This window comes from Rhinolophus hipposideros (genome assembly GCF_964194185.1).
Source record: "Rhinolophus hipposideros genome assembly, chromosome: 19".
Lineage (NCBI taxonomy): Eukaryota > Metazoa > Chordata > Mammalia > Chiroptera > Rhinolophidae > Rhinolophus > Rhinolophus hipposideros.
Window position 1 is genome coordinate 29,629,511 of NC_138065.1, and position 25,297 is coordinate 29,654,807.

At 46.0% G+C, this 25,297-nt stretch overlaps 1 protein-coding gene across 2 annotated transcripts; it reads right to left on the bottom strand.

Moving 5' to 3' along the window:
* Positions 1–644: 644 nt before the first annotated feature.
* GOLT1A (golgi transport 1A) lies at positions 645–21,944 on the bottom strand. Of its 2 annotated transcripts, none has more exons than XM_081025694.1 (5): positions 21,846–21,944; positions 4,682–4,773; positions 3,532–3,710; positions 1,586–1,649; positions 645–968 (listed from the first exon to the last, which is right to left on the bottom strand). In XM_081025694.1, exons 1-5 carry the CDS (start codon positions 21,868–21,870, stop codon positions 930–932), a joined length of 399 nt encoding a protein of 132 aa, XP_080881820.1. In that variant the 5' UTR covers positions 21,871–21,944; the 3' UTR covers positions 645–929. The 2 variants fall into 2 exon arrangements, with proteins under 2 accessions (XP_080881820.1, XP_080881821.1); XM_081025695.1 differs by having other exon boundaries at positions 669–968; positions 3,532–3,644; positions 21,846–21,938.
* Positions 21,945–25,297: the final 3,353 nt, after the last annotated feature.

Genomic DNA, 25,297 nt, shown 5'->3' on the forward strand with positions numbered 1-25,297 from the left:
GGCGGCAGCGTTGGTGCCGCTCCCAGGACGCCACCTTCGTGTCTGTGGCAGACATGAGCATAGCATTTTATAATTGCTGTTTACTCACTTTGAAGGCAGAGGCAGGTCTCCTTCCCTTTGCACCCTCAGTACCCACGCCATCACTCGGTACAGATATAGAGGGCCCTTAAAGGTATTTACTACAGAGATTGATACTGCAGTAGACTCTTGTTTCCTTCTTGGGCCTGCAAGAATGTTCTTTACTTTTGGATGAGGGGCTCCGCAGGACACAGACTGTTCCCTCTGTCAGACTAGGTCTCTCTGAAGGCAAAGGCTATGTCTCCACTCTCAGACAGGAAGCTCTCCCAGCATAGGCTCTACCTGGTGGGTTCACTGTGACGACATCTACTGAATTGTTGAGAAGCACTTCCTGACAGTACACAGGATTATTACCCATCACTTGTCTAATGCCTCCCGCTAACAAGGGCTTGCAAACACTTATGTCACTCACTAGGACTTTTAAACACTAGGATAAAAAGGAGCCTATCAGAGCAAGCCTGCCCCTGGCTGTGTGGAACAATGTATGGTTCAGCCTGCCCTGAGTCAGGAGATGGACTTAAAGGGCTAGGGAACCTGACTTTGAGTCACAGACACACTCACAGACTGGGGGTTTAATTTTTGTTTTTATTCCCATAAATACAGTGTGGGATGTGATACCAGCCCCAGTCCAATCTCTGTGGGGCTCTGGATCTCTGCTCCCAACAGTCCTGATGGCCTCTTGAGTTGATTTGGGGATTTGAGGTCAGTCATTCAGCCCATTCTTCCTTCTGGACTTGAAGAGGTCCGGGTGTGACAGGGAGATGAGTCAGTGCAGGGTGGGGGCCTGCGGGAGCCGCCCCATTTCCTTTCCATCCCCCTCCACCAATGAATCAAGAGCTCATCTCTGCTGTTCAGACCATCGAGCTAGTGCCTTGTAGCCTTCGGAACAGCTGTGGGAGCCAAGAATCATTACTCCAGAGAAAGAATGACGAGCACACTCAATATCAAGGTTATTACAAAGCTGGCCTTCACAACTGGGAGCAGTGGCAAGTGCAGAAATGGAGGGGGCTGCAGGGATGTGCCGCTGGCGGGGGCATCAAGGTGCTGGCTTCTGTCAGGTGCTTCGGAGAAGCAGCGGGGGCAGGCACAGGGGACCACTGCCCCCTGACTGCTCCAAGGAGAGAACAGTATCTGCCACCTGCTTTTCCTGCTGTCTTTGGCTGTCACACATCTTCTCCATGTCTGAGGCCCAGACCTAGAGAGCTCCCCAGAATCCCTGACACTTTCTAGACTCTCTGAGTGTCCATTTCTTTGCCTCTAATGAGGAGCTATTAATAGCCACCTTCCTCTATACCCACCCCTTAGGCACAACTGCTCCTGGTCCCCTCACCTCATCTGCTCTTGTCAAATGGAAGAGCAAGGAGGAGAAGAGATGAGGCAGGCCAACCTGGGGAAAGGGGGGTGCAAGGGGAGATGGGGAAGGTCGACTGCACCTGGGGCAGCAGTTCTACAAACTCCGCGTGCTCCCTCCACCCCAAGGCCCCACCATGAAGCTGCAGGCACTTACCGAACTCAGGAAGGGGATGTTGAAGGCATTGCCCAGGAAGCCAAAGGCGACAGGGAAAAAGCCCCTAGGAGCAAAGGGATGGAGGGAGGGGTCAGTGATGGCCCAGGAAGGGAGGATGGAGGGGGAGCAAGGCTGCGGTCCACAGAAAGGCTTTGGCTCCCTGGAGAGTGGGCCCCTGGGCACTGGGGGCAGGCTTGGTTCTGTACCCCTGGGGTTTGAGCAGCAGCCAAGTGGAGTGGTGAAGCGTGCAGGCCCTGGGGTCAGACTCCTTGGGTTCAAATCTTGGCTCTATTACTTACTGGCACTATATAAGTTTGGGCAAATTCCTTAATTTCTCTGGATCTGTATCCAGCTATAAAATGTAGTTAATAATAGTATCTACATCTTAGGGCCTTACACAAAGAAATGCTCAGGAAATGTTTGTTTTTGTTATTGTCACTGTCTTCTCCTCTCCAGATTGGGTGTCTCTATCTGCTGCATGTTCCCTGGACTCCAGGTTGGGTTGGCTGTTAGGGGCTGTGCTAATGTCTTCTTCCTCCTACCTTAGCCCCCCACTTTCATCAAACACACCTTGCAGAGTATGGCTGGGATACAGGTGTGATCCTTCAAAGGGCTCGTAGGCACTGAGGCTGGAGTGGGAAGGGGGCCCTCTGTCTAGTGGAGAGGTGAGGGCATCGGAAATTTGAATTCTACCTGAGCTGTTTCCTTTCCTTGGGCCGCAATTCCCTGAGGTTCACCTGCATCCCTGAGGTCTCTCATAGCTCTGATTATTTTTTGCCTCTACAATGTTGGTACAAAGTGTCTTTGTCCAGACTGACTTTGGATTTGAACTACTGAATCTGCAGTTGCCGGCTCACAGTCCTAAACCCTCAATAAATGGTCACTGTTGTCAGAATTGGTTTGTTTTCCCTACTGAATTACAAGTTCCTCAGAAAGTTTCTCCCTGTTTAGTGCCATGTCCCCGGACCCAGCCCTGGATTAGGCACAGAGTAGATGCTTTTTATATATTTTACTCTGAGTAAATGGCTGTTTGAATATTGAATAAATGGATGGCAGAACATGTGTGAGAAAATTTCATTTCTTGAGGACAAACTATATGATGTCTATGAGGTCTAGGCATTCAGGCTAATCAGGGTGTTTTCAAGGCTACACTGAGGAGACCGAGGGTTCCTATGGGGATCCAGGGGTTCCTGACCCCCACTCCTCCCCATGATCCCATAGGTCATGATTCTTCCAGCCCCCATCACCCCCATCCCACCCCTGTTCTCTCCACAGTGCCCCAGAGACACTGGGAGTCTTCCTTCCCTCCCCCACCTTCCCTAATACCCTTTCCTTTCCTCTTAAGTGCCTTCCAGTCCTCTCTTAGATCCTGGCCAGCCCCCAAGGCCTGTCTCACGTCCTGCTTCCTCTAGGACACTGGTCCTGACAGGGGCCCTACACATCTTCGCTGAATCCCATCCTGCCTTTCACCAGGCCCAGGCTGACACCGGACTGGCAGAGGGGTGTGGAGCTAGGAGCCAGGAGCCAGGGACATACTACTGCTACCTGTGAGAACTCAGGCAGGGTGCAGCCTCCCTGATCTGTAGAGGGTGCTCCTACCATGGGTGGTAGAGATGACAAAGTGCGATGAGGAGGAGCGTGCTTAGTGCATGTTTGTGATAGAACTTTCTCCCCATCTGGATCACTCAGCTCAGCATGGGCCCTGTGTCTCCTCCCTGGGGACAGGCACAGTGCTGTTCAGTGTTTGCTGAGGGTGGGCAGATCGCTTCAACCGACTGCTGGAGGGGTCTTTTCCAGTGTCTGCTCGATGCCCCTCCCCGTTTCCAGGGCTCCCATTTCTTGCAGGATAAGTCCAGCTTCTGCACACCCTGCCCAAATCCATCGGGCTAATCTCAGCTTCTCAGAGACCCTGGTAGCCCATCTAGGGGAAAGGGCCCTGCACTCACTTGAAGAGGTTAAAGAATCCGTAGGTTTCTAGAAACATGCCCAGAAGGGGCCAGCGCAGGAGCACAATGATCACACCTCCCAGGAAGAAGCTGGTCCCCTTGAGCTTGTGTCTCTGGAAGAAGAAGGAGAAAGTCTTCCTCAGGCCGATGATGAAGGAGAGGCCTGTCAGGAACAGCAGCTGTGGGGGAGGGAGAGGAGCATGAGTACAAACACAGCCAGGCCTGGAGCCAGGGGCAGGCATGGCGCAGGGCTTGCTAACTCTTCAAAGAGAGACGATATCAGAGAGGGTGGTGACCCAGCCATGTGGCAAAACCCCAGAGCCTGGAATAATTTGAGCTGGTTAGGAATGGAACTGCCCAGAGGCAGGGGGCTGGACAAAGAGAACTTTGAAGGTCTCTAGCTTCTCACCCAATTCAACCCAATTTCTTGGATCCCAAGCACTTCATACATGACTTCATTTCTCATCACACCTCCCAAGGAAGATGGGATAGTGAGAGTCTCTCCATTTTAGGAAGGTGAAGACTGAGGCCTACAGAGGTTAGGCAGCCATACCCAAAGTCACATGGAAATGTCAGGGCTCCACTGCCTGCGGAATTATACTCTAGGCCCTCCATTATATGGCTCTGTCACTGTCTTCAGCTTGGCTCCTAATGGTCCCTTAAGAGAGCCCAGGCTCCCGTCAAATTTAACTCTAGCTTTCTTCCAGCATGTTCCATCCACCTGGAAGTGCTTTATCCACCTCTGTACCCATTTCCCTTTCCAAATTCCTTCTCATCCTTTTCCAGTTGGGTATGCTCTCTTTCCTACAAGCACCTTGTTTCATATTAAATGTGTTTGTCTTATGATGACTTTACCATGTCCCTGCCCCCCCCCCCGCTCTAGTCACATGTGTTCGTGTAACATCCCTCTCCCTAACCAGAGGGATTCCTCTTGGCACCCCTAAGGGCTCACCCAGAGCTTGGCATGAGAATCCAGGTCCTCACATTCTCTGCCCAGCAGGACTTGCTCTCCATCTCCAGCCACCCTCACCTGCACAGGCTTGATGGTGCCTGACCACTGGATGGACACGATTTGAGGGAACTTGGGGTTGACCCTAGCAATAGAGACCTCAGGTAGGTTGGGGGCGGTCCTCAGGGCAGGGGCACTCACGTTTCCAAAGGCCAGGAGCACGGAGTCAAAGTACAGGAGTACTCCCAAGAGGATGAAGAAGACACCAAAGCCGGCGGTGCCCATGCCAATCTCTGCAACAGGTGAGGAGGTTGTGGTGGGATGGGCTCTGCGGTGTGGGTGGGAACACTGGAACTTTCCCTTATCTCCACTGGACAGGTACCTTCTGGGGGTAGGGGGTGGGGTGGCAAGATTCCATTTCCGTCCAGGAATCTTGGTCTGTGCTCTTGGGGAATGATGGGACAGGAAGGGAAGGATGGGCACAAATCTACTCTACGTTTAGCCCCCTGAAACTGCTGGTCAGCTCTACATCATTGCATTCTGTCCTCACAACTCTACGAGGTAGCTAGTGCTACCTCACCACTTTTCATTTTCAGCTTCCTCTTGGCTTCACATGCTGCATAATCCAGATCGTGATCAGGGCTGGGCCCCTGGCCGAACCCAACCATCTGCCAACGATGATCCAGTCCTCTTGCAGTTGGGAGCGACTGACGCCCAACCCACACTCAGGCAGAAGGGGACCACTGACAACACATGGCCACCAGCCCCAAAGGGTCTCAAAACCACCCAGCTGACCTGCCTATTTCTCAAGAGGCTCGCCCTCCTGAATAACTCTTCACCCTGTCTTCTTCCTCCTCTAAACTGTCCCTGTCCCGGCTTTCCAGTGATGACCTCTCACACTTGACTGGAAAAATAGAGTCATCAGTCAGGAGGGTGCTCATCTTTCCTCCTGCAGTCCTGCTCCCTTCTCCTCCCTTCCTCCTGTAGCAGCCACCATGGGCATGCGCCACATGCTCCCGAGCCTCCTAATTTCAGCTACAGTGGCCAGAAAGTTCTGTGAAAGAAAGTTCTGGACCCAAATGGACAGCACCCCAGCCCCAGTTAGGTTTTGTGTCTTAGGGCATTCTTCAAAGCCGCAGGAGTTTGCTTCGAGCCAGGGAGCCCAGTACAGATGTGCAGAATATTAAGACCCCTTGTTGGTCAAGGGCTACATTTTTGACATTTTTATACATATTTCAGATTGTTCCCTTCAAGAAAAGTTGTTACAATAACAGGATATGAAGTTCTTTTTTTCTTAAACCCTTTCCATCACACAGAATTTTTCATTTTACTTACCTTTATCACTCTTTTCATCAACAAATAATTTATAGTATTGCTTCATTTTTAAATTGAACTAAACTGAAATTTTATTTTAAATTGTGATAAAATACACATAAAATTTACCATCTTAACAATTTTTAAGTGTACAGTTTAGTGTTATTGAGTACATTCACATTGTTGTGCAACCATCATCACCCATCTCTAGAACTCTTTTCAATGTGCAAAACTGAAACTCTATACTCCTTAAACACTAACTCCCCATTCCTCCCTTCCTCCAGTGGGTGGGTTTCTGGCACCCACCATTCTACTTTCTCTTTCTAAGATCCCTTGAGATTCCAAGTAAATTTGAGGATGGATTGTTCTATTTCTGCAAAAAAAACCATTGGGATTTTGAAAGAGATTGCATTAAATCTGTAGATTGCTTTGGGTAATATTGACATATAAAAATATTAAATATTCCAATCCATGAATATAGGATATTTTTCTATTTATTTGTGTCTTAAAATTTCTTTCAGCTACATTTTGTAGTTTTCAGTGTACATGCATACCTCATTTTATTGTGTGTCACAGGTGTTGTGTTTTTTACAAATTGAAGGCAAGACCCTCCATCAGCAGAAAGATTATGACTCACTTTATTGTAGTGGTCTGGAACTGAACCTGCAATATCTCCAGTGTATGCCTGGAGATATTTTGCCTCCTTGGTTAAGTTTATTCCTAAATAATTTATTCTTTTTGATGTTACTAACCTCATTAGTAATTTCCATTGATAAATGGAATTGTGTTGTGTCCTTTCAAAAAATTACTAATGAGGTTGTACAACTTCAAGTTTATATTGCATACAGTTTTGCAACTTGCTTTATTTACTTAATGTAGCTAGAATGCCTTATTTTCTTTTTTATTGTAAATTGTATGGTGGATAGAGATATGGCATGAGTGTCTTCTTAAAGATAAAGGGAGGAGTCTTTTTAAACTACAACATGTATGTATAACTTTACTTAAAATGGTTCTATTTTTAAAAAGAAAACATCTAGGTAATTTTTAAAGGGAAAAATTTTACTGAACTTGTTAACTAACATCTTAGAATTGACCCTCACAAGCTCTATGGTATCATTGCCATGCTTTTACAAATAGTTGTAAAAAGTCTGGCTGTTAAGAGGTAGAATTGTATAAACAAAACAAAACAAAGACAAAATTATTGAGACTAAACTTATTGGCTGAGTTATATTTACAAATGGAAGAAAATGAAACATCATCTTCTGTGTAGTTAATCTTTCATAATCTGTCTCCACATAGATTTTAATAGGATTAAGACCAGTTCTAGAATAGAAATAAGGCCAAAGGGCTTTTTAAAAAGAATCATTCAAATTATAGAGATGAGATTTATCATTCAAATTATAGACCCAAACCTCATCCAGTTTATAGTCCAGAAAAATGCCAGTCTTATTGCGTCTCTCTGTTAGGACCCAATGACACATAAATTCTGTCACCATATGGCCCAGCTGCCCAGAATCCATTTTGTTTCTGACCAACCTCTGTGATCTATTCAGGCTTGTTTCGTATTTTCACTTCCCAGGAAGGCCTACCTGAATTCTATCTCTTAGAGCCCAGGACACTGGGCAGATTACCACCCCCTTAGGCCATTATGAAGGTTGTATTCTGTCCTTCTATATTGCGTGATTTTTCTATCCTCAGAGATACTAAGTTGGGGGTCTAGAAGTACATCGACTTTGTCATAACACTTTTTCTATGGTATGGGATATTGTGGAGGAAGACCATAACCGTACTATTTCATCTGAATGACAAAGGTGTTTTCAGTTTCTATACCTGTTATAAAAATACCTGTCTGTTCTTAGCTTAAAACTGCCATAAAAATACGTCATTGATTCCAGCTCTGACGATCCTTCTTTCCCTCTTATCTCCTTTAGATGCTTTTGTGTGGAAAAGCAATGTGAACATTTTATTGGGTTTCCATTTTGTTTTGTTAAAACAGCCATATGTTCATCCTGTAAACATTTAAGAACAGTCTCTTACTCATTTCGTAGAAACAGCAAGTTTCCCGAATTCACACTTTATGTCTTTTCTCCTATGTTACACTTTCTTCTGCAACAGTGATTTGCCAGCTTATATAGTTATTATGTTTCCAACTTGTTCTACTCTCTCCTTTAAGGGCTGGTGCCATTCCAAAATTTTCCTGTGAGGGGGGCAGCCTTCTTTATGGGCCACACTTAGTGCTTTCAGTGTTGATTGGAAAAACTGCATAATGGATGCAAAATCTCACGGAAAAGGGTCAGAAGCTGTTTTGCACACACAAGCCTCAGACCTTCCTTTGCCTCCCACCTGAGGAGTAGCAACAGACTGGGGCAGCGGGGAGGAGGGGGCTCTGGTAACTCTTCAGGGCACCACATAGTGATAAAGCAGGGACCTCTCCAGACCTCAGTGACAGACCAGGTTTAGGGCTCCCTGGCATGGCTGGCTGATGGCTGCCTTGTTTAGCCCCCATCCTGCCATTCCAGAGCTGCCAAGAAGAGCCCAGAGCCTGCAACATGTGGCAAATGAGCCAGACTGCCCCAGCCCCCACTCTATACCTCGCATTAACTGAAGCCAGGTTCAGTTGTCTTTCTGGCTCCAGAAAAGAGAGCAGTATCTCCAGGCTGTACAGGGAGCCTTGGAACACCATTCATTTCTCTCTCTCTCCACAATCACAAATGGATAGAAAAGTTGCAAATACAGTACAAAGAATTCTTTTCTCGAACCATTTGAGTGTAGTTGCCACAGGCTATCTCATCACCCTTGAATACTTTGGTGTGGTTTCCTTTGTTTTCCTATGTAGTCAGGATACAACCATTAAATTCAGAAAATTAACATCGATATACTACTACCATCTAAAGTCAGACCCCATTCAAGTTTGTTGTCCCAGTAACATCATTTATAAGGAAAGGATCCAGTTCAGTATCATGTGTGGCATTTGGTTTCTGCGTCTCTTTAGTCTCTTATGTGTGGAACACTTTCTCAGTCTTTCCTGGACATGACCTGGACACTTTTGAAGGTTTGGGCCAGTTATTTTGTAGCTGTTCCTCTATCTGAGCTTGTCTGATGTTTGCTCATGACTAGATACAGGTTATGCAGAAGTATCAGGATGTGGCGCTGCGTTTTTCTCATTGCATCTATTCGGTGATGCACGACTTCAATTTGGCCCATTACTGACGATGTTTCTTTAACCTCTTGATTAAGTTGGTGTCTGCCAGGCTCCCCCATTATAAAGCTCCTCACCACCCTGCCCTGATGTTACCGGGATGCCCTCCTCTCCCTTCTTTGGCATCAGGCCAAACTCCTCCTGGCTGAGGCTCTGACCAACCTGCTTTGGGCACCCTATCCCCCACGCCTTCTACCTGATGGCTTTAGGACTGAATTGTTCAGGAAGAGGAAGGAGGGAAATGGGGAGAGAAAGAGCCTTCCTTCAATTTTCAAAATCAACAATGGTGATTAATAGTAACAACCACTAACACTAATGAGCACATGGTGCCAGGCACAGTCTAATCACTTTAAGTCTTATTAACTCATCTAATTTTCATAACTGCCTATGAGGTAGGTAGGTATGCTGTCATCCCCATTTCACAAACAGAACTGACTGAGAGATCAAGTCACTTGCCCGGGGCACACAGCTGGCAGCTGGCAGAAGCAGGGTTTGATCCCAGTAGTCTGACTCTAGGAAAAGTGTCTTTAACCAACCCAGTCCAGTCCAGTCCACTCCTACTGTCATGCAGGGTGTCATGCGGGGTCCCCTGTCCCGCTCCCCAGGTAAGAACACAGGATAGGGTGAGGCCAAAAAGGAACACCCACGGAGCCATAGATAGGGGAGTCATACCACTATAGTCTCACTGGCGGCTGGGTTGGAGACACAGGAGGCAAGAGCCACACTATCTGCAACCTGCCATCCACTTCTCTCTGCCAACCAACCTTACTTGTTAACTGTAATCCGCGCTTGCAGGCTCAGCCACCATCTTCTTGCTAGCCCCCATTTTCTGCTAGCGTAGCCAGGGCAGTTATATTAGTGGCCAATGGCTCACTGGTTACAGCTGATGGCCAACTAGCCACAGCTGATGGCCATCCAATCACAGTTTATGGCCATTTACTACCTAAGCCAGCACCTTTCCACATGAGGCCAAGAGCCTGGAAACTAAACTCCTGGCTCTGTCCCCACACCTACCCCTACACTCCTCCACAGAAATTGTTCTTGCTTTGGCCATCTGTGACGTCTGTTAACAAATCCAGGGGGCAGGTGTCAGTCCTTATCTGTTAGCAGTTGGCCACTCCCTTCTTAAAATATTCTTTCTCTTGGATTCCATGATAGCATGCTGTTGATTTTCTTTCAGCTATTCTGGCCACCATTTTCTACTCTCCTTTGCCAGCTCCTACTTCTCTACCCACCAAAGGAGGTGGAGAAAGAACAATTCTAAATGCCAGTACCACAAACATCATAAATGTTGTGGAACGAGATTAACATTTAATGAAAGATCCAGCTAAAACATACATACATACACTCACACACACAATTATTTAGAAATTCCCCTAGGCAACATTCTATGGATGCAGTAAAAAGTTAATAAGGAAATTTGTGAAAGTGTTATTAGTGTTTGTGTACTCAGTCTGTCTAAGTCTTTTGACTCCAATTCCCTTCCTTCACAGTTCAGTCACAGAACGATTTAGGACAGCACTGCACTGTGGCTATGAAGCAGGGCCCAGATGGGCCCTGTGGGGACAGAGCCCCAGAGAGCAGTTTCCAGGCTCTCAGCCTCATGTGGAAAGGTGCTGGCTCGGGTAGTAGATGGCCGTCAGCTGTGGCTAGTTGGCCGTCAGCTATAACCCTTGAGCCATTGGCCACTGATATAACTGCTGTGGCTGAGCTGGGGAGTGGAGTTGAGGAGAGGTGTCGGTCGGTTGGCAGCAAAGCGGACAGCAGGTCGCACATCGTGTAAACCCAGCCTCCAGTGAGACCATAGTGGTATGACTTCCCTACCTATGGCTCCGTAAGTGTTCCTTTTTGGCCTAGCCACATCCTGCGTTCTTATGTGGGGAGCGGGAGCAGAGACCCCGCAGGCCGCCCCGCACGACAGGCCCCCTGTACTCAGAATGCCTCCAGGATGCACTGCTCCCATCCAGGTGGGCTTCACACCCCTGTGGCTGAGCTCAGAATGCCTCTGCAGTGCCCTGCCCAGTTCCGGCTCCTGGTCCCAGAGAATCAGCTTGTAGTTGCTTGCTAATTACAAACTCTATTGCTTAGCATTTTTCTACGTTACTTCCCACTGCCATTCCTGGCCCGCTGGTGCCATAGGAGATATGAAGATAGAAGGGGATGAAAGGAGAATAGACCTCCGGGATGTCATGCTGCCTCTGGGAGAATGCCCTGATTTTCCCTTAAATACCCCCAGCGGGTGTGAGAATGTAAGGCAGTGTTTGGAGGTGTTAACCTGCTGCCTTCTCAGACCACCAGTGCTCTGAACTCCTGTGTCAGTCTATTGGCTGAGTAGCACATGCAGCATGCGCCATGGACTCGTTTGGAATCTACTCATCTCTGTGGCCCGCTGTTTTGGTGGCCCCTGATATGTCTGGAGAGGTAATGAGTCCTAATAACTCATGATCCAACAAAGCTTAAAAATTGGTCTTCATTAATGAACCTGAATTGTTTGGCTTGGATTTCTATTAAAATAGCATTTGACCATTTAAAAGCTATTTTTAAATCCCACAGTTGTAAGCAATAAATCTTGAGAGAATATTTTAAACTTGAATGTTTTACTTAAATCTGACTTACCCTTTCAAAACATAACAGGGAAAATAAAATATGGTTGTCAGGAGCTTGAATCATGTTAAATATATCCAAATAGAAAATGCCATTTTAAAATTAGAACATAAATCACAAGTACATTTTGGATGAGAGATTTAAGGAAATGATGAGCTTATGTCTTTGGGACAGTCTATCATTTCTTCTGTTATCTCTTATTCTTGGGAGTTGAATTGCGCAGGTCTTTGGCCCAAGTTGACATCTCATTCCATTTTCACACATATTCATTCCCATGTCTTTAAATATCACTTCTGTGGTAACAATGTTGATCTTTATCTTTAATATATTAAATTTATTATTACTTATTTAGGCCCCTCTTTGAGCTTCCAAACTCATATCCAGCTGCCTACTTAGCACATCTGCTTGGTTTTCTCTCTTGAAGGAATGTTGAATTCAACAGGTCCAAACTGAGCTATTGATCATCTTTCCTTAAACTTGAATCTCTCTTAATTTTCCCCAAATGAATAAAAATGTCACCAAACACTCAGCAGTTTGCAGCAAAAGCCCTGGAGCTATCCCTGAGTCTCCTCACTGCTCCCTTGGTCAAACCACAGCTGTTTTATTGCTTCTTCTTCCAAAATGTATCTTGAAAGCTGTCTGTTTCTCTCCACTCTTACCATTTAATTCCAAGCCACGTTCGTTTCTGTTCTGCACCCCTCCAACCTTCTATGAGTCTCTGCTTCACTCCTGCCACCCTCTTGTCCCTTTTCCACACAGCCGTCAGGGATCTTGGAAAACATAAGATCCAATCATACTCGCACAGTGTCAAATCCTTCATGGCTTCGTGCTGGGCTTAGATGAAGAGTCTTCCCATCCATTCCTCTGCTCACAGGCCCTGCCTGCATGATGGAGCCTAGGCCTGCTTGTCCAACTTGGTCTCCTGCCACTGTTCCCCTTGCCTGCCATACTCCAACCACATCGTAGTTTCCTTGATTAGCCTTCCTGCCTCAGGGCCTTTGACTATGCCCTTTCCTCCCACTTTTTATGGCCTAAAGCATACTCATTCTTTAGATGTTAATGGAAATGTCAGTTCCTCAGGGAAACCTGGTTCACTCGCCACTCCCTGACCTAAATCTCGTTCCCTCATTTCTTTTTCTCATAGGATTTAGCACATTCTTCATAGGAATTAGCACATTTTGGTTTAATAAAATGTTGGCTTGTCAGTGGGCTCAGGCCTCAGCCCTCTTCTCTCTATATTTTTAGAAATATTAAAGTCAATTGTTCTGAACTGGGGGGTTGGGGATGATTTTGTTCCTCAGGAGACATTTGGTAATGTCTGGAGGAGACCTTTTGATTGTTACAACTGGGAGTAGGAGTGTGCTACTGAAATCTAGTGTGTAGAGTCCGGGAATGCTGCTAAAATCCTGTAATGCACAGGATATATCCCACAACAAAGAATTGCCCTGCCCCAGAATGTCAGTAGTGGGGAAGCTGAGAAACTGTGGCCCCAGGTGATCTCATGGACTCTCATGGTTTTCAATAGCATCTATATGCGGCAAGTCCCAAGTTTCTCCCTCCATCCCAGGCTCATTTACCTGACTATCTACTTGAAATCTCATCTGGATGTCTAACGGCACATCAAACTCAACATGTCTACAACCCAACTCTTGCCTGCTACTCAACCCTTCTAATTGCTCAGGCTAAAAATATTGGAGGCATTCTTGACTTCATTTTCTCACACCCCACATCCAATCCATCAGCAAATTATTTCAGCAATTTCCTCAAAACAGATCCAGCACTGACCACTTCCCACCAGTTCACTGCTACCCCCCTGGTCTCTTCTACCATCTCTCACCTCAGAACTGGTCTCCCTGTTGCTGAACTCACCCCTCTACAGTCTATTCTCAACCCAACACCCAGAGTGATCTTATAAAAATATAAATAAATATATCACTTTTTTGCACAAAACCTTCCAATGATTTCCCATATTATGGAGATAAAACCACAGTTCTTACACAATCTGGCCTCTCCAGGGTCTCCCTGACTAAATCTTACCACTCTTCCCTTTACTCACTTTACTCCAGCAACACCAGCCTCCTCCACCTTCAGATACACCAACTATGCCAATGCCTCAGGGCCTTTGTACTGGCTGTCCCCTCTTCTTAGGACATTTTCCCTCCAGATAGCTGCATGGCTTTCCCCCCTCACTTCCTGTGGATCTCTGTATAAAAAGGCCCCCTCTCAGTGAAGCCTTTCCTGACCACTCTGTACAAAACAGTAACTCCTCCTGCCTCACACTCCCTGGCCTGCTTACCTGTTTTATTTTTCTACAAAGGACGTATCACCACCAGACATACTACTGAGATAGGAAAGTCATAGGCAGTTAGGGACAGGACCACGGTGGAGGGCATCAAGGCCCAGACAAACAGTCTCAAAGTGAGATGAGTCATGGGCAGTCAAGGACGCCGGCAGAGGGCCTCAAGGCCAAGAGAACAGCAGCTGACAGAAAAAAAAAATGTAGAAAAGGGAACTAGGCGGGAGGAGCTACCACATCAGACTGCAGAGTCAGCCAAGGTATCAGCCCAGGTGCAGAAAGGGGTGTAGGGGGGAGCCCAACTGGCTCCTGGTAAACAACTTAGAGATTATGGATCCAAGGATATACAGTCTCCAGCTCAGCTTAGTCTGCGGGATATTCCGTTCGGATCCCCCCTCTCTTTGGAGAGCTGTACCCTTGCGCTTTTCACTTTTGCAATAAAACTGTTTACTGCTTCAATTTACCTCTCCGGGTCTGCGTTCTCATTCTTTGAGTGCGTGAGGCCACGAACCCAGGACAGCAGACACCAGAATCCTATATCATTTGGGGGCTCATCCTTGGGATTGATGGAGAGGTAAATATTATCTGTGCCTTTCTACCTGTCTTTCTACTTGCCTACTCATGGATCTTCACAATTTTTTTCTCTTTCTCCTGTCACACAAATATTGAGCCTTCGTCAGCCGGTTAAAGGCAACGAGCGCGGCTGCCAATCTCAAGCCTTGGAGGACAGGTCTCCCTGGACCGGAGGTGGCTGATCCCCTGATTTTCATCAGGAACATCGGCTGCCTGCCACTAGGCTTCTTGGCTTCTCTTTTTTCGGGGGGAGGGGAACATCCTCGGCAAGCGACTTGGACTGTTCCCTCCCATATTGTTGCTTTCTCTTTAGCCTTTCATGCTGTTGATGTTTTGTGACACGTTGGTCGGGGCTCTTTCCCTGTTAGACCTCTTCACCCTCCTGACACATTATTCCCCACAACACCTAAGGTAAGACAATAGAACTAACACAGTATAAGACTGATCTAGCCACAAAGGATCTAGTTTTAGCTCACCTACCGAGGGCAATTATGGACCCACATCAGGCTTTCTTTAAAGCCTTGGGCTGCCAATAGTCCTGTAGTCAACATAAGGAAGAAAGAGCATGTTTTTATGTAGCACATACTCTGTCGATTTTCTGGTGATTGCACCGTCCACTGTCTGTATCTAGGACTCCATCACTGAAAGCCAGACTATCTCAGCCGGTAACTAGCCCACCTCTCCCGCTGCTAGGATACTAATAAGGCCCCCACTAACCTTACACATCTTAGCCAGATAGCTTCCCTCTATAAGTCTAAGATTTCTGAATCTCTTTTCCTCTAGCTGTCAAAGTTTGTTCCCTCTTATAAACTGGCCCCCTCCAAGTTCTGAGTATTATCTCAATAGTCCACTCCCTGTTAGATGAGGGAAAAAGAAATGGGAAATGGGCGGCAGGCCTATAATAAGATGCCAGAGTTCGTGGCATACACCCTTCCACTACTGGGCATTTAATCATTGGTCATCAACTTTATCACCCAGGGCCAGGTCAAAAACAGACAACCACAAAAAATACCCCTTCCCATGGGTACTGCAAAACAAGGTTAGGGAGCAGGGGTGCACAGTCCAGGCAAGCATGACTACTCCTGGCAGCCCACGCCTCCTCGGTTGCTGGCGTCTGGTCAAGCAGAGCGTCGGAACCCTCAGGTCCAGGGGACGCGCTGGCATCAGGTGCTGGCAGGGAATAGACAGCAAAGGGACACTTTTCTTCTCTCCCTCCTCTTTTGCAGATGGGCTACAAGCCCTCAAGCACCTGCACCCCTTTGGGCTGTATTCTTAGACATTGGGACAAGTTTAACCCCCATACCCAGAAGAAGAGGAGTTTAAGTTTCTTTTGTTCAGAAGCCTGGCCCTAATACAAACTAGGTGATGGGGAAATCTGGCCACCAGAGGAAAATGTCAACGATAATACCATATTGCAATTAGATCTTTTCTGCAGACAGGAGGATAAATGGTCTGAGATACCCTATGTTCAGGCTTTCTTTGCTTTAAAAGACAACCCTGACCTTTATAAGACCTGTAAAGTAGACCCGGCCCTACTACCTGTAATTTCTTGCCCACCTCCTAAGAAAAATCCTCCATCTAAAGAAGAAGTACCACCTAAAAAAGTTTTTTCACAGCAAAGGAAACCATCAATAAAACAAAAAGGGATCCTACTGAATGGGAAAAGATATTTGCCAATGATATGTCCGATAAGGGATTAATATCACAAATCTATAAAATCTTACTCAACTCCAAAAAAACAAACAACCCAATTAAAAAATGGGCAGAGGACTTGAGGAGACATTTTTCTAAAAAGGACATACAGAAGGCAAGAAGACATATGAAGAAATGCTCAACCTCACTAAACATCAGAGAAATGCAAATAAAAACCACAATGAGATACCACCTCACTCCAGTCAAAATGGCTATCATCAATAAATCAACAAACAACAAATGCTGGCGCGGATGTGGAGAAAAGAGAACGCTAGTGCACTGTTGGTGGGATTGCAGATTAGTGCAGCCACTATGGAAAACAGTATGGAGGTATCTCAGGAATCTGAAAATGGAACTACCCTATGATCCAGTAATTCCACTCCTAGGCATCTACCCGGAGAATTCCAAAACTCCAATTCAAAAATCTCTATGCACTCCTATGTTTATTGCAGCACTTTACACAATAGCCAAGATATGGAAACAACCGAAATGCCCATCGGTAGATGACTGGATTAAGAAGCTGTGGTACATTTATACAATAGAGTATTACGCAGCCATAAAGAAGAAAGAAATCTTACCATTTGCAACAACATGGATGGATCTAGAGAACAGTATGTTAAGTGAAATAAGTCAGAAAGAGAAAGACGAGTACCATATGATCTCACTTATATGCGGAATCTAAAGAAAAGAATAAGTGAATGAACTAATCAGAAACAGTTTTGGGGACAAAAAGAAAAAACTGAGAGTTGTTAGATGGGCGGGGGGGTGGTGGGTATAGGGGAAAGGTGAAGGGATTAGGAAGCAGCTGGTAACCACAAGATGACCTCAGGGTTTTTTGAAAATTAATTTGGGGAACGTATTCAATAATGTTGTAAAGATTTTGTTGGGTATCCGATGGACATGTGTCCTATTTGGGAGACCACCTCAGGATACTGTGGATGCCTGATCATGGCATTGTACACCAGAAGCTAAACATTAATGAATGCCAACTATAATTTTATATATATAATGTGATGGCTCGGTGCGAGGTTGGAGGGATAGTGGATGGGGGGAGGGGGGTTCACAGTGTGAGGGATATAAATGATGAACGTCTAAGTATTACCTTGTCTTGTACACCTGAAACTAATAAAATAATAAAAAAAGAACTACCATAAAAAAATAAAGTTTATGGAATTCATTGTTTACTTAAAAAAAAAAAAGAAAAGAAGTACCACCTAAAGAGACAACTCCTGAGGGGGACCCTTTAAGGAAACTCCCCCTAAGGATATTACACCAACATCGGGAACTGAACTACTCTATCCCAGTCTGCTGACCACCCTACCCTCTTGTCCCCCATATCCAGAACTTCCTGACAAAAGGACCCACAAATATAGACTCAACTTGCTTCCCCGACAGGAAATGCCCAGTGAGTTTAGTCCAAGTCCCCTTCTCCCTACAGGACCTTAACTACAGGACCTTAAACTTATTAAAGGGGATCTAGGAAAGTTCTCTGACGGCTCAGATAAGTACATCAATGCCTTCCAAAATTTAACACAAGTATTCGAGCTATCTTGGAAGGACATTATGCCACTTCTCAGTCAGACTTGGCTCTGAAAAACAAGCTGCCTTACAAGCAGCCCAAAAGTTTGGGGACGATCAATATTTAGCATGTTATGATGAGCCACAGGAAGGAAGTACTATATCAGAACCCTTCCCCATGGGATAGAAGGCTGTACCCGCTAATGATTCCCAACGGGACCAAAACACTTATTTGGGGACATGGAGAAAAAGACATTTTCAAACATGCATCCTAGAAGGCGAATTAGAGTTAAACCTTTAAACTATTCCAAGCTTTCTACCATCATTCAATAGCCAGACAAAAATCCTTCGGCATTTTTAGAAAGGCTGAAGAAAGCGCTTATCAAACATACTTCCATCTTGCCTGACACGCTAGAGGGTGAATTAATTTTAATGGACAAGTTTGTCACACAGGCCACCTCTGACATACGAAGGAAGTTACAAAAGTTAGCTATCGGCCCTGAAGCCTCCCTAGAGCACCTACTCAAGGTTACAAATACCGTCTTTCATAATAGAGATCAGGATAAAGAGGAAAAAACTTAAGAAAAAGACAGAAATGTTAGTGGCGGCCCTAAGAATGGCAACGCCTCAGGACACCCAGGGCCCAAAATCTAACTGCCACCATTGCAGACAGCCCGGACACTGGAGAAGGGACTGTCTGCAGCGCCTAGGCTGAGAAAGGAGACCCCCGGGACCCTGTCCCATCTGCTAGGTAGAACATTGGAAGGTAGATTGCCCCTGGAGGCCTCTACCCTCGGGGTTGGCCTTACCTAACCCACTGTCCCCTTGGGCCTGGGGCTCCTTGCTATAGTCCCTCAACCAGGCTGTCTATTAGAACACCGGAGCCCCGGGTAATCCTGGAGGTTGAGGGAAACCCAATTGATTTCCTTCTAGATACGGGAGCCACTTTTTCTGTCCTTCTCTCTAATCCTAGAACGCCCATCACCCACTATGTGATGGTAAAGGGAGTTACTGGAAAGCCTATTACTAAGTTCTTTTCTCAGCCCCTAGGTTGTATCTGGGGAAATATACATGCTCCTCACTATTTTCGGGGCCACTAACATTAGCCATTGGCTCCCTGACAACAGATTTCTGAGGTATCCGGCACTTTTATTAGAAGGACAGATTAAAACTTGTTTCATCTTGAACCCAACAATCTTCCTCCCCAAGGAAGGAGAGAAATTCACATATAACTGCTAACAGGTCCTGGCCCAGACTTATGTAAAAAAAACACCCCTTGACAATCCCGAGTAGACCCTGTATTTTAAACCCTCTGGCAAAATTTATTTCTTCCCTCCTAACAGCACTCAAGTCCCACATGATACTCCCCCTGCTGCGAAGGTTAGCTCCTGGAGCTACCATATCAGGATAAAGCAGTGGAATCCGGAAGAACAGGCGCCACCTGTGGGTCCAGAGCCAGTGAGCCTTCAACAGAGCCAGTCAATTACTCCTGTGAACCTTTGAAAGATCTAAAGCTTCTCTTCAAAACGGCTGCCAACAAATCAGATAAGCTATGAAAAATAACATCATCCATAAGCTACTTTTAATTTTTTTAACTATTCTCCCAGAAGGATTTTCAGATAGTCCTATACCCTTTCGAAAGGATGAAAATGTTTGGATTTACTTAGCCAAACATGTAATGAATGTGTCTGATTTCTGTCTCACTGGAGGAACCTCCGTAGAACAAACCCTTACCGCCTGCCTAATAGGAATTTACACCCCCTTAAACCATATGAAAAACGATACTATCTTTCAGTTTATTACTAAGCCCATTTCTTACTCTGACATCTATAATTGGGGACGCATCAGTTCGCTAAAAGACAGGAGCATGTTTTCCTTAAAAGTAACAACTCTGACCCTGGCAGAAAAATGTGTCAAATTCACCGGTTGTTCTAACCAATGTTTTAATCTTTCAGCCAATATCAGTTTAAACTGCAGCTCCACCACCTCTGTAAGTTTGCTACTGCACATGTCAAATTACCTGCTGGATGGTTTCTCATTTGTGGAAAGACTGTGTACTCCTATGTTCCAGTTCACAGCACTGGGGGACCTTGCTCCCTCGGGAGGTTAACTGTCTTTTTACCTCAAAAATCTCATCAGGCTCATCAGACTAGTCACCACAGGAACGTACTCTAGCCTGCAGCTATAACAGTGATGTAGCTTTGTTCAGCCCAGCTGAATATATATCATGATCTCTTTTTATAGTACCAGCTGTCTAGCCTAGAGATCAGCTCAACAGCCTGCTCCGTGGCAAGGGCCTACACGCTGCATCACAGGCCATCCACGCCGTTGGACAAGAATTAGGACAAGTCAGAGAAACAGTTCTTGAAAACAGAGCTGCCATAGATTATTTACTCTTAAGACGTAACCACGGATGTAAAGAATTTAAAGGATTATGTTGTTTTAATTTCTCTGACAACTCAGTTAATTGAAGGCAAAGTTAAATAGATTCATGACATAGTGTCCAATATTAAACAGAGAAAAGGGCTTTGTAGCCTTGATCTCTCCTCCCTTACTTCCTGGCTTCCCAGCCTCACTGGGCTAAAGGAGACATTTCTCATTTTTCTCTTATTCATTGTTGTAGGGATAATATCATGTTGTTGCCTACAATGTATCCCAGCTTGCAGATCACCTACTAGCTGGCTGAGACCATTCAAACGACTACAACAACTGGGCCATAGGACGGAGCCCACCCAGCTCCAGATGGTCCTGAATATAAAATCTCATCAAAATTCACCCATCTGGGGTGGATTGCTGCACCGCCCTCTGACCAACCAGCCCACTACCGGTCCATACTCCACCCCTTCTCAGCAGGAAGCAGCCAGAGGGGTCTTCTCCCCCTTCCCCTAACAGTTAGGGTTACATCTTCAGAGGGGTATTGAGATAGGAAAGTCATAGGCAGTTAGGGACAGGACCATGGTGGAGGGCATCAAAGCCCAGACAAACAGTCTCAAAGTGAGATGGGAAAACCGTGGGCAGTCAAGGACGCTGGCAGAGGGCCTCAAGGCCAAGAGAACAGCAGCTGACAGAAAAAAAAAAAATGTAGAAAAGGGAACTCTGTGGGAGGAGCTACCACATCAGACTGCAGAGTCAGCCAAGGTATCAGCCCAGGTGCAGAAAGGGGTGTAGGGGGGAGCCCAACTGGCTCCTGGTAAACAACTTAGAGATTATGGATCCAAGGATATACGGTCTCCGGCTCAGCTTAGTCTGCGGCGTATTCCGTTCGGATCCCCCCTCTCTTCGGAGAGCTGTACCCTTGCGCTTTTCACTTTTGCAATAAAACTGTTTACTGCTTCAATTTACCTCTCCGGGTCTGCGTTCTCATTCTTTGAGTGTGTGAGGCCACGAACCCAAGACAGAAGACACCAGAATCCTATATCACTACCTGCTGACTTCTTTATCTGTTAATCTCCTTTTCCACCACTCTAGATTGTAAACAGGGGATATGTCTGTTTTATTCACTATTGTATACTCTATGCCCAACGCAGATGGCCACCTGGAGACAAGTTTGTTCACTGAACGAATATTATTTCCAGTTCACAGATGAGACACTGTGGCTCAGAAGCTTTAAGTAAGTCACCTAAATGAAACTCACAGAGCCACCTCCCACCCCCACCAGACCTGCAGACTACTTCCTTGCCCTCTCCCAAAGGAAGGAGAAGGATGTTTAGGAGTGAGGATATGGTGATTTGGGGAGTGGAGTTTAGTTTCTGACAAGAAGGGACCCAAGGCTATAGGAGACCCTGAGAATTTTTGGGTAAAGATGTTTGAATGGGCAGTGGCCTTCTGGGTCCACCTCTGCAGCATCCCAGATCTAAGAACCCTGAATGAGAAAGGCACCAGCTTGAGTGGTGAACTTGCCAGTTACCCCAGGTATCAGCCTTTGGCTACCTGGGGACCCTGAGCAATCCCAATCTCTCACCCCTGGGAAGACAGAGGAGCCACACCCAGCCATGGCCCTGCTGCGTGGAGGACGCCAACACAGCAGCTTCAGGCTACTGCCTCCAGAGGTCACCTCACAGGTTCCCCAGAGAGAGACCCCAGCTAGGAGGGGTGTCGTCTTGGCTCCCACTGAGCCTGGACACCCCAGCCCAGCCCAGCCCCTCTGCAGCAGGGTCCCTCACACTCACTTTGCCATTCGGTGATGGAGATCATGCCGCAGGCTTCCTGGGGGGCCTTCCGGGTCAAATCTGGATAGAGGTGAGCAGTAGGGAAGACCAAGCTTGTACATGCTCAAGGGAAGCTGACCCTTGGCAAGTTGTGAAATGAGCCTCTGGTAAATCATTAACTCTACTCCCACTTACACACACACATACACATGAATGGCTCCTGAAAGTCGAAAGTTCCCTTCTCCTGGTTCTTCCCAGAAGGCACTGCCCCTCCACACGATGGCCACCTGGAGACATCACCCACCTGACTCTTCTCTTCCCCCAACCCCATGCCCTAAAGTTGAGTTCACTGCCTCCTTCTCCACAAAAATTGGACTGTATATAAAAGAACTGGGACTGAGGGATACCCAGGCTCCCTACTGGGTTTGATGGAGGGTATCGGAAGACTTGGAATCTGTTGATTCTCTTTGGAAAAGAGTGAAATTTATCTTGTAAGTAGTTTGCTTGTTTTGTGCTAGTATCCATGCTGTACCCTAGGGGGCGACAAACAACTGATTAAAACCTGTTGCTGCTAGTCTCAGGAAAACCAGATTGAGTTAAATCCAGGGCAAAAGCACCATGAGGAGTTAGACATGAAGGGCTTCAGTCGAAGCCCATTGGTGGGCTTCCCATCGGTGTCCTATCAGTGTCCAGCTTTGGACTGTGAGGTTGAACTTTGGAAGATGAAAGATGAATTTGGACTTGAGGTAGGGCTGGACTTTTGAAGATGTCTCATTCACTCATCAGCTGTATAGACTCGGGTGCGTCCTTTCCTCCCTCCATGGGCTTGAAAAAAGAGGAGTAGATAGTTCCTACCATCCTTTATCTCATTGCAGAGCAGTGGTTCTCAACTCCATTAGAGCCAGCATCCCCTTTGTAATGTCCCTCTATTTTGAAATGAAGTTCATAGATGGTATGACCAAGCTATACACATCATTTTAAAAAATGCAAATAAAACTAATTATAATAAAGAAAAAAGAATAATTTATAATAAAACATGATGTCTCACAATATATAAATGCTCAAACAAGACTTACCATGACATAAATGAAATAGGCAGATTACTTGCACCTATTTATAATAAATACATTTGAATTTAAGAGAAATAGAAGACTGAGCCAATATGTAATTTAAAAAAAGAGTAGTAGGGAGTAAGCACTAGAATAAAAATTAATGTTAGGTAAGTAATAACAGACCAGATGTACTTGCATATAAATAGAGAAAGAGGGAAATAACCTTAATTGAAGTAGAGATAATATAGGAAGGCAAATTAGATGACAATGTGGAGAAAATGAGGAAGCACGATGTGCAAGCCAAGGAACTGGGTTTTATGTGTGCATTGTTAAAGTAGCTCCCTGTGTTATGGCGTGGAATGGGGTAATGGGGACATATCACAGACACATAGATCTCTGTCTTGAAATTCTATCATTTGTTGAGATAAAATTCAGTTCGTAGGATCTTAAAAGGCCTTAAAGACCTATATTTCCCGTAGGCAATGGGGAATAGACGATGGATTGGGAAGATAAATGGTGATACAAATGGTTTAAAGCAATTACATGATGCACCCCTGGGACAGTGTCAAACTAAAGATAAAAAAAAAACAAAACAGGCAACTCCCCAAAACATTTCCACATGTAATCATTACAACATTGGTGTTCATTCTTGGGCTGCAAAAACTTTAAAAATATAAAGGATGGCAATAATATAAAATAATTTCTAAAAATATTTATTAAGGAGATCCAATGAGATCCCCTGCATTTCATCTTTGCTTTACTACTGTTTGGTCCTCTCAGATCTCCTGTGTTAAATATGTACAGTTAGTCTTTTTGCTTATTCAGTGAGACCCTACTGCCCTGGAACTGTTTTCAACCAAATATACAGGGCTGAAATGTTATAACACATTGTGTAGACAGTACATAGAGTAGATTATTCAATAATTTTGAGACAATGTCTTTATTCCATTTAAGTTTTTTCTCCATAATAAACGTCTCCTAACTTACTGAGTTATTAATATTCATGAAACTTATAAAAAAAACTTAGAAGCTTTTGAAACGTTTTAGTACTATTATGAATCGCACTGGGACCGACTTATACTGGTAGTGGATGTAGTCCACTTGCACATTTAAAAGTTGTGCAAGATAGAGGACAAGTATTCATTGTGGAAATCTGCTCCATGCCCTGTACTCACTAAATGCCAGTAAGGTTTGCCCCCATAGCACAGAGACAACTTGTTTCCCTGAAAATTTCCGAATTTCCCCCTAGGGGGCAGTATCACCCTCATCGAAACCATTAGTAAGTTAAGAGCACCCTGGGCTTCCGTCATGCAGTGTCATGCAGGATCTCAGCTCCTGCTCCACACATAAGAACGCAGGAAATGGTGGAGCCAAAAAGGAACACCACGGAGCCATAGATAGGGGAGTCATACCACTATATTCTCGCTGGCGGCTGGGTTGGAGACACAGGAAGCAGGAGCCACACGATCCACAACCTGCCATCCACTTCTCTGCCAACCAACCTCACTTGGTAAGTGCAATCTGCTATGCTAACTGCAATCCATGCTTGCTAGCTCAGCCACCATTTTCTTGCTAGCATCTATTTTCTGCTAACATAGCCATGGCAGTTATATTAGTGGCCAATGGCTCACTAGTTACAACTGACAGCCATCCAGTCACAGTTGATGGCAATTTACTACCTGAGTGAGCACCTTTCCACATGAGGACAAGAGCCTGGAAACTGCACTCCTGGCTCTGTCCCCACACTCCACCCTTATATGGTCTTGCCTCACAATCTATGCGACAAGTGTCTTCCGCGAGAGGCCCTGTGAGAGGAGCCTGGAGGTGAATGCAATATCCTGGACACAGCCAGGATCTCTGGGCACAGCCAGGGTTTCTCAGGGCACCACCAGGCCTTCTGGGCACAGCCAGACTTCCTGGGCTTCTTAGGATACCAACAGTCTCCCTGGACACAGCCAGGGCTCTCAGGGCACTGCCACTCTCTCTGGGCACAGCTAGACTTCCTGGGCTCAGCCAGGGTTCTCACATATTCTCCATGGCGGCCGGTAAAGACACAAAAGCAAACATCCGCCAGTTCCACTGCATGGTGGTACGTTCCCAAGCAAACAGTCAAGTGGTCCATTAAATTAGGGATGGAGCCCATTCCTCATAGACCCTAGTCATTCACCAGGGCTGTGCGTTAGCCTCACAATGTGTGCCCCCTGCGCAGGGCGAGGGTTCCAAGTCCTCTCCAACCTGGGCGTGAGGGCCTCAGCAAGCACTTCCCAGCCCACAGCGCCGCAACTACCTTCGCTTTCTCCAGCCTCTGCTGGTTGGGGAACCGTCCATGTCTTCCCACCCCTCCACGGGGTCCAGCTCTCCAGCAGCTGCTCCTCCTGGTCTTCCTGAGACCGAGTGTTCATATGCACAAACTGCTCCACC

Coding starts and splice junctions, on each gene's coding strand:
- GOLT1A (XM_081025694.1), bottom strand. CDS start 21,870: ATGATCTCCATCACCGAATGGCAAA. Junction 4,774..21,845: donor CTCCATCACCGAATGGCAAA/GTGAGTGTGAGG, acceptor CACCTGTTGCAG/AGATTGGCATGGGCACCGCC. Junction 3,711..4,681: donor TGCTCCTGGCCTTTGGAAAC/GTGAGTGCCCCT, acceptor CCTCCCCCACAG/CTGCTGTTCCTGACAGGCCT.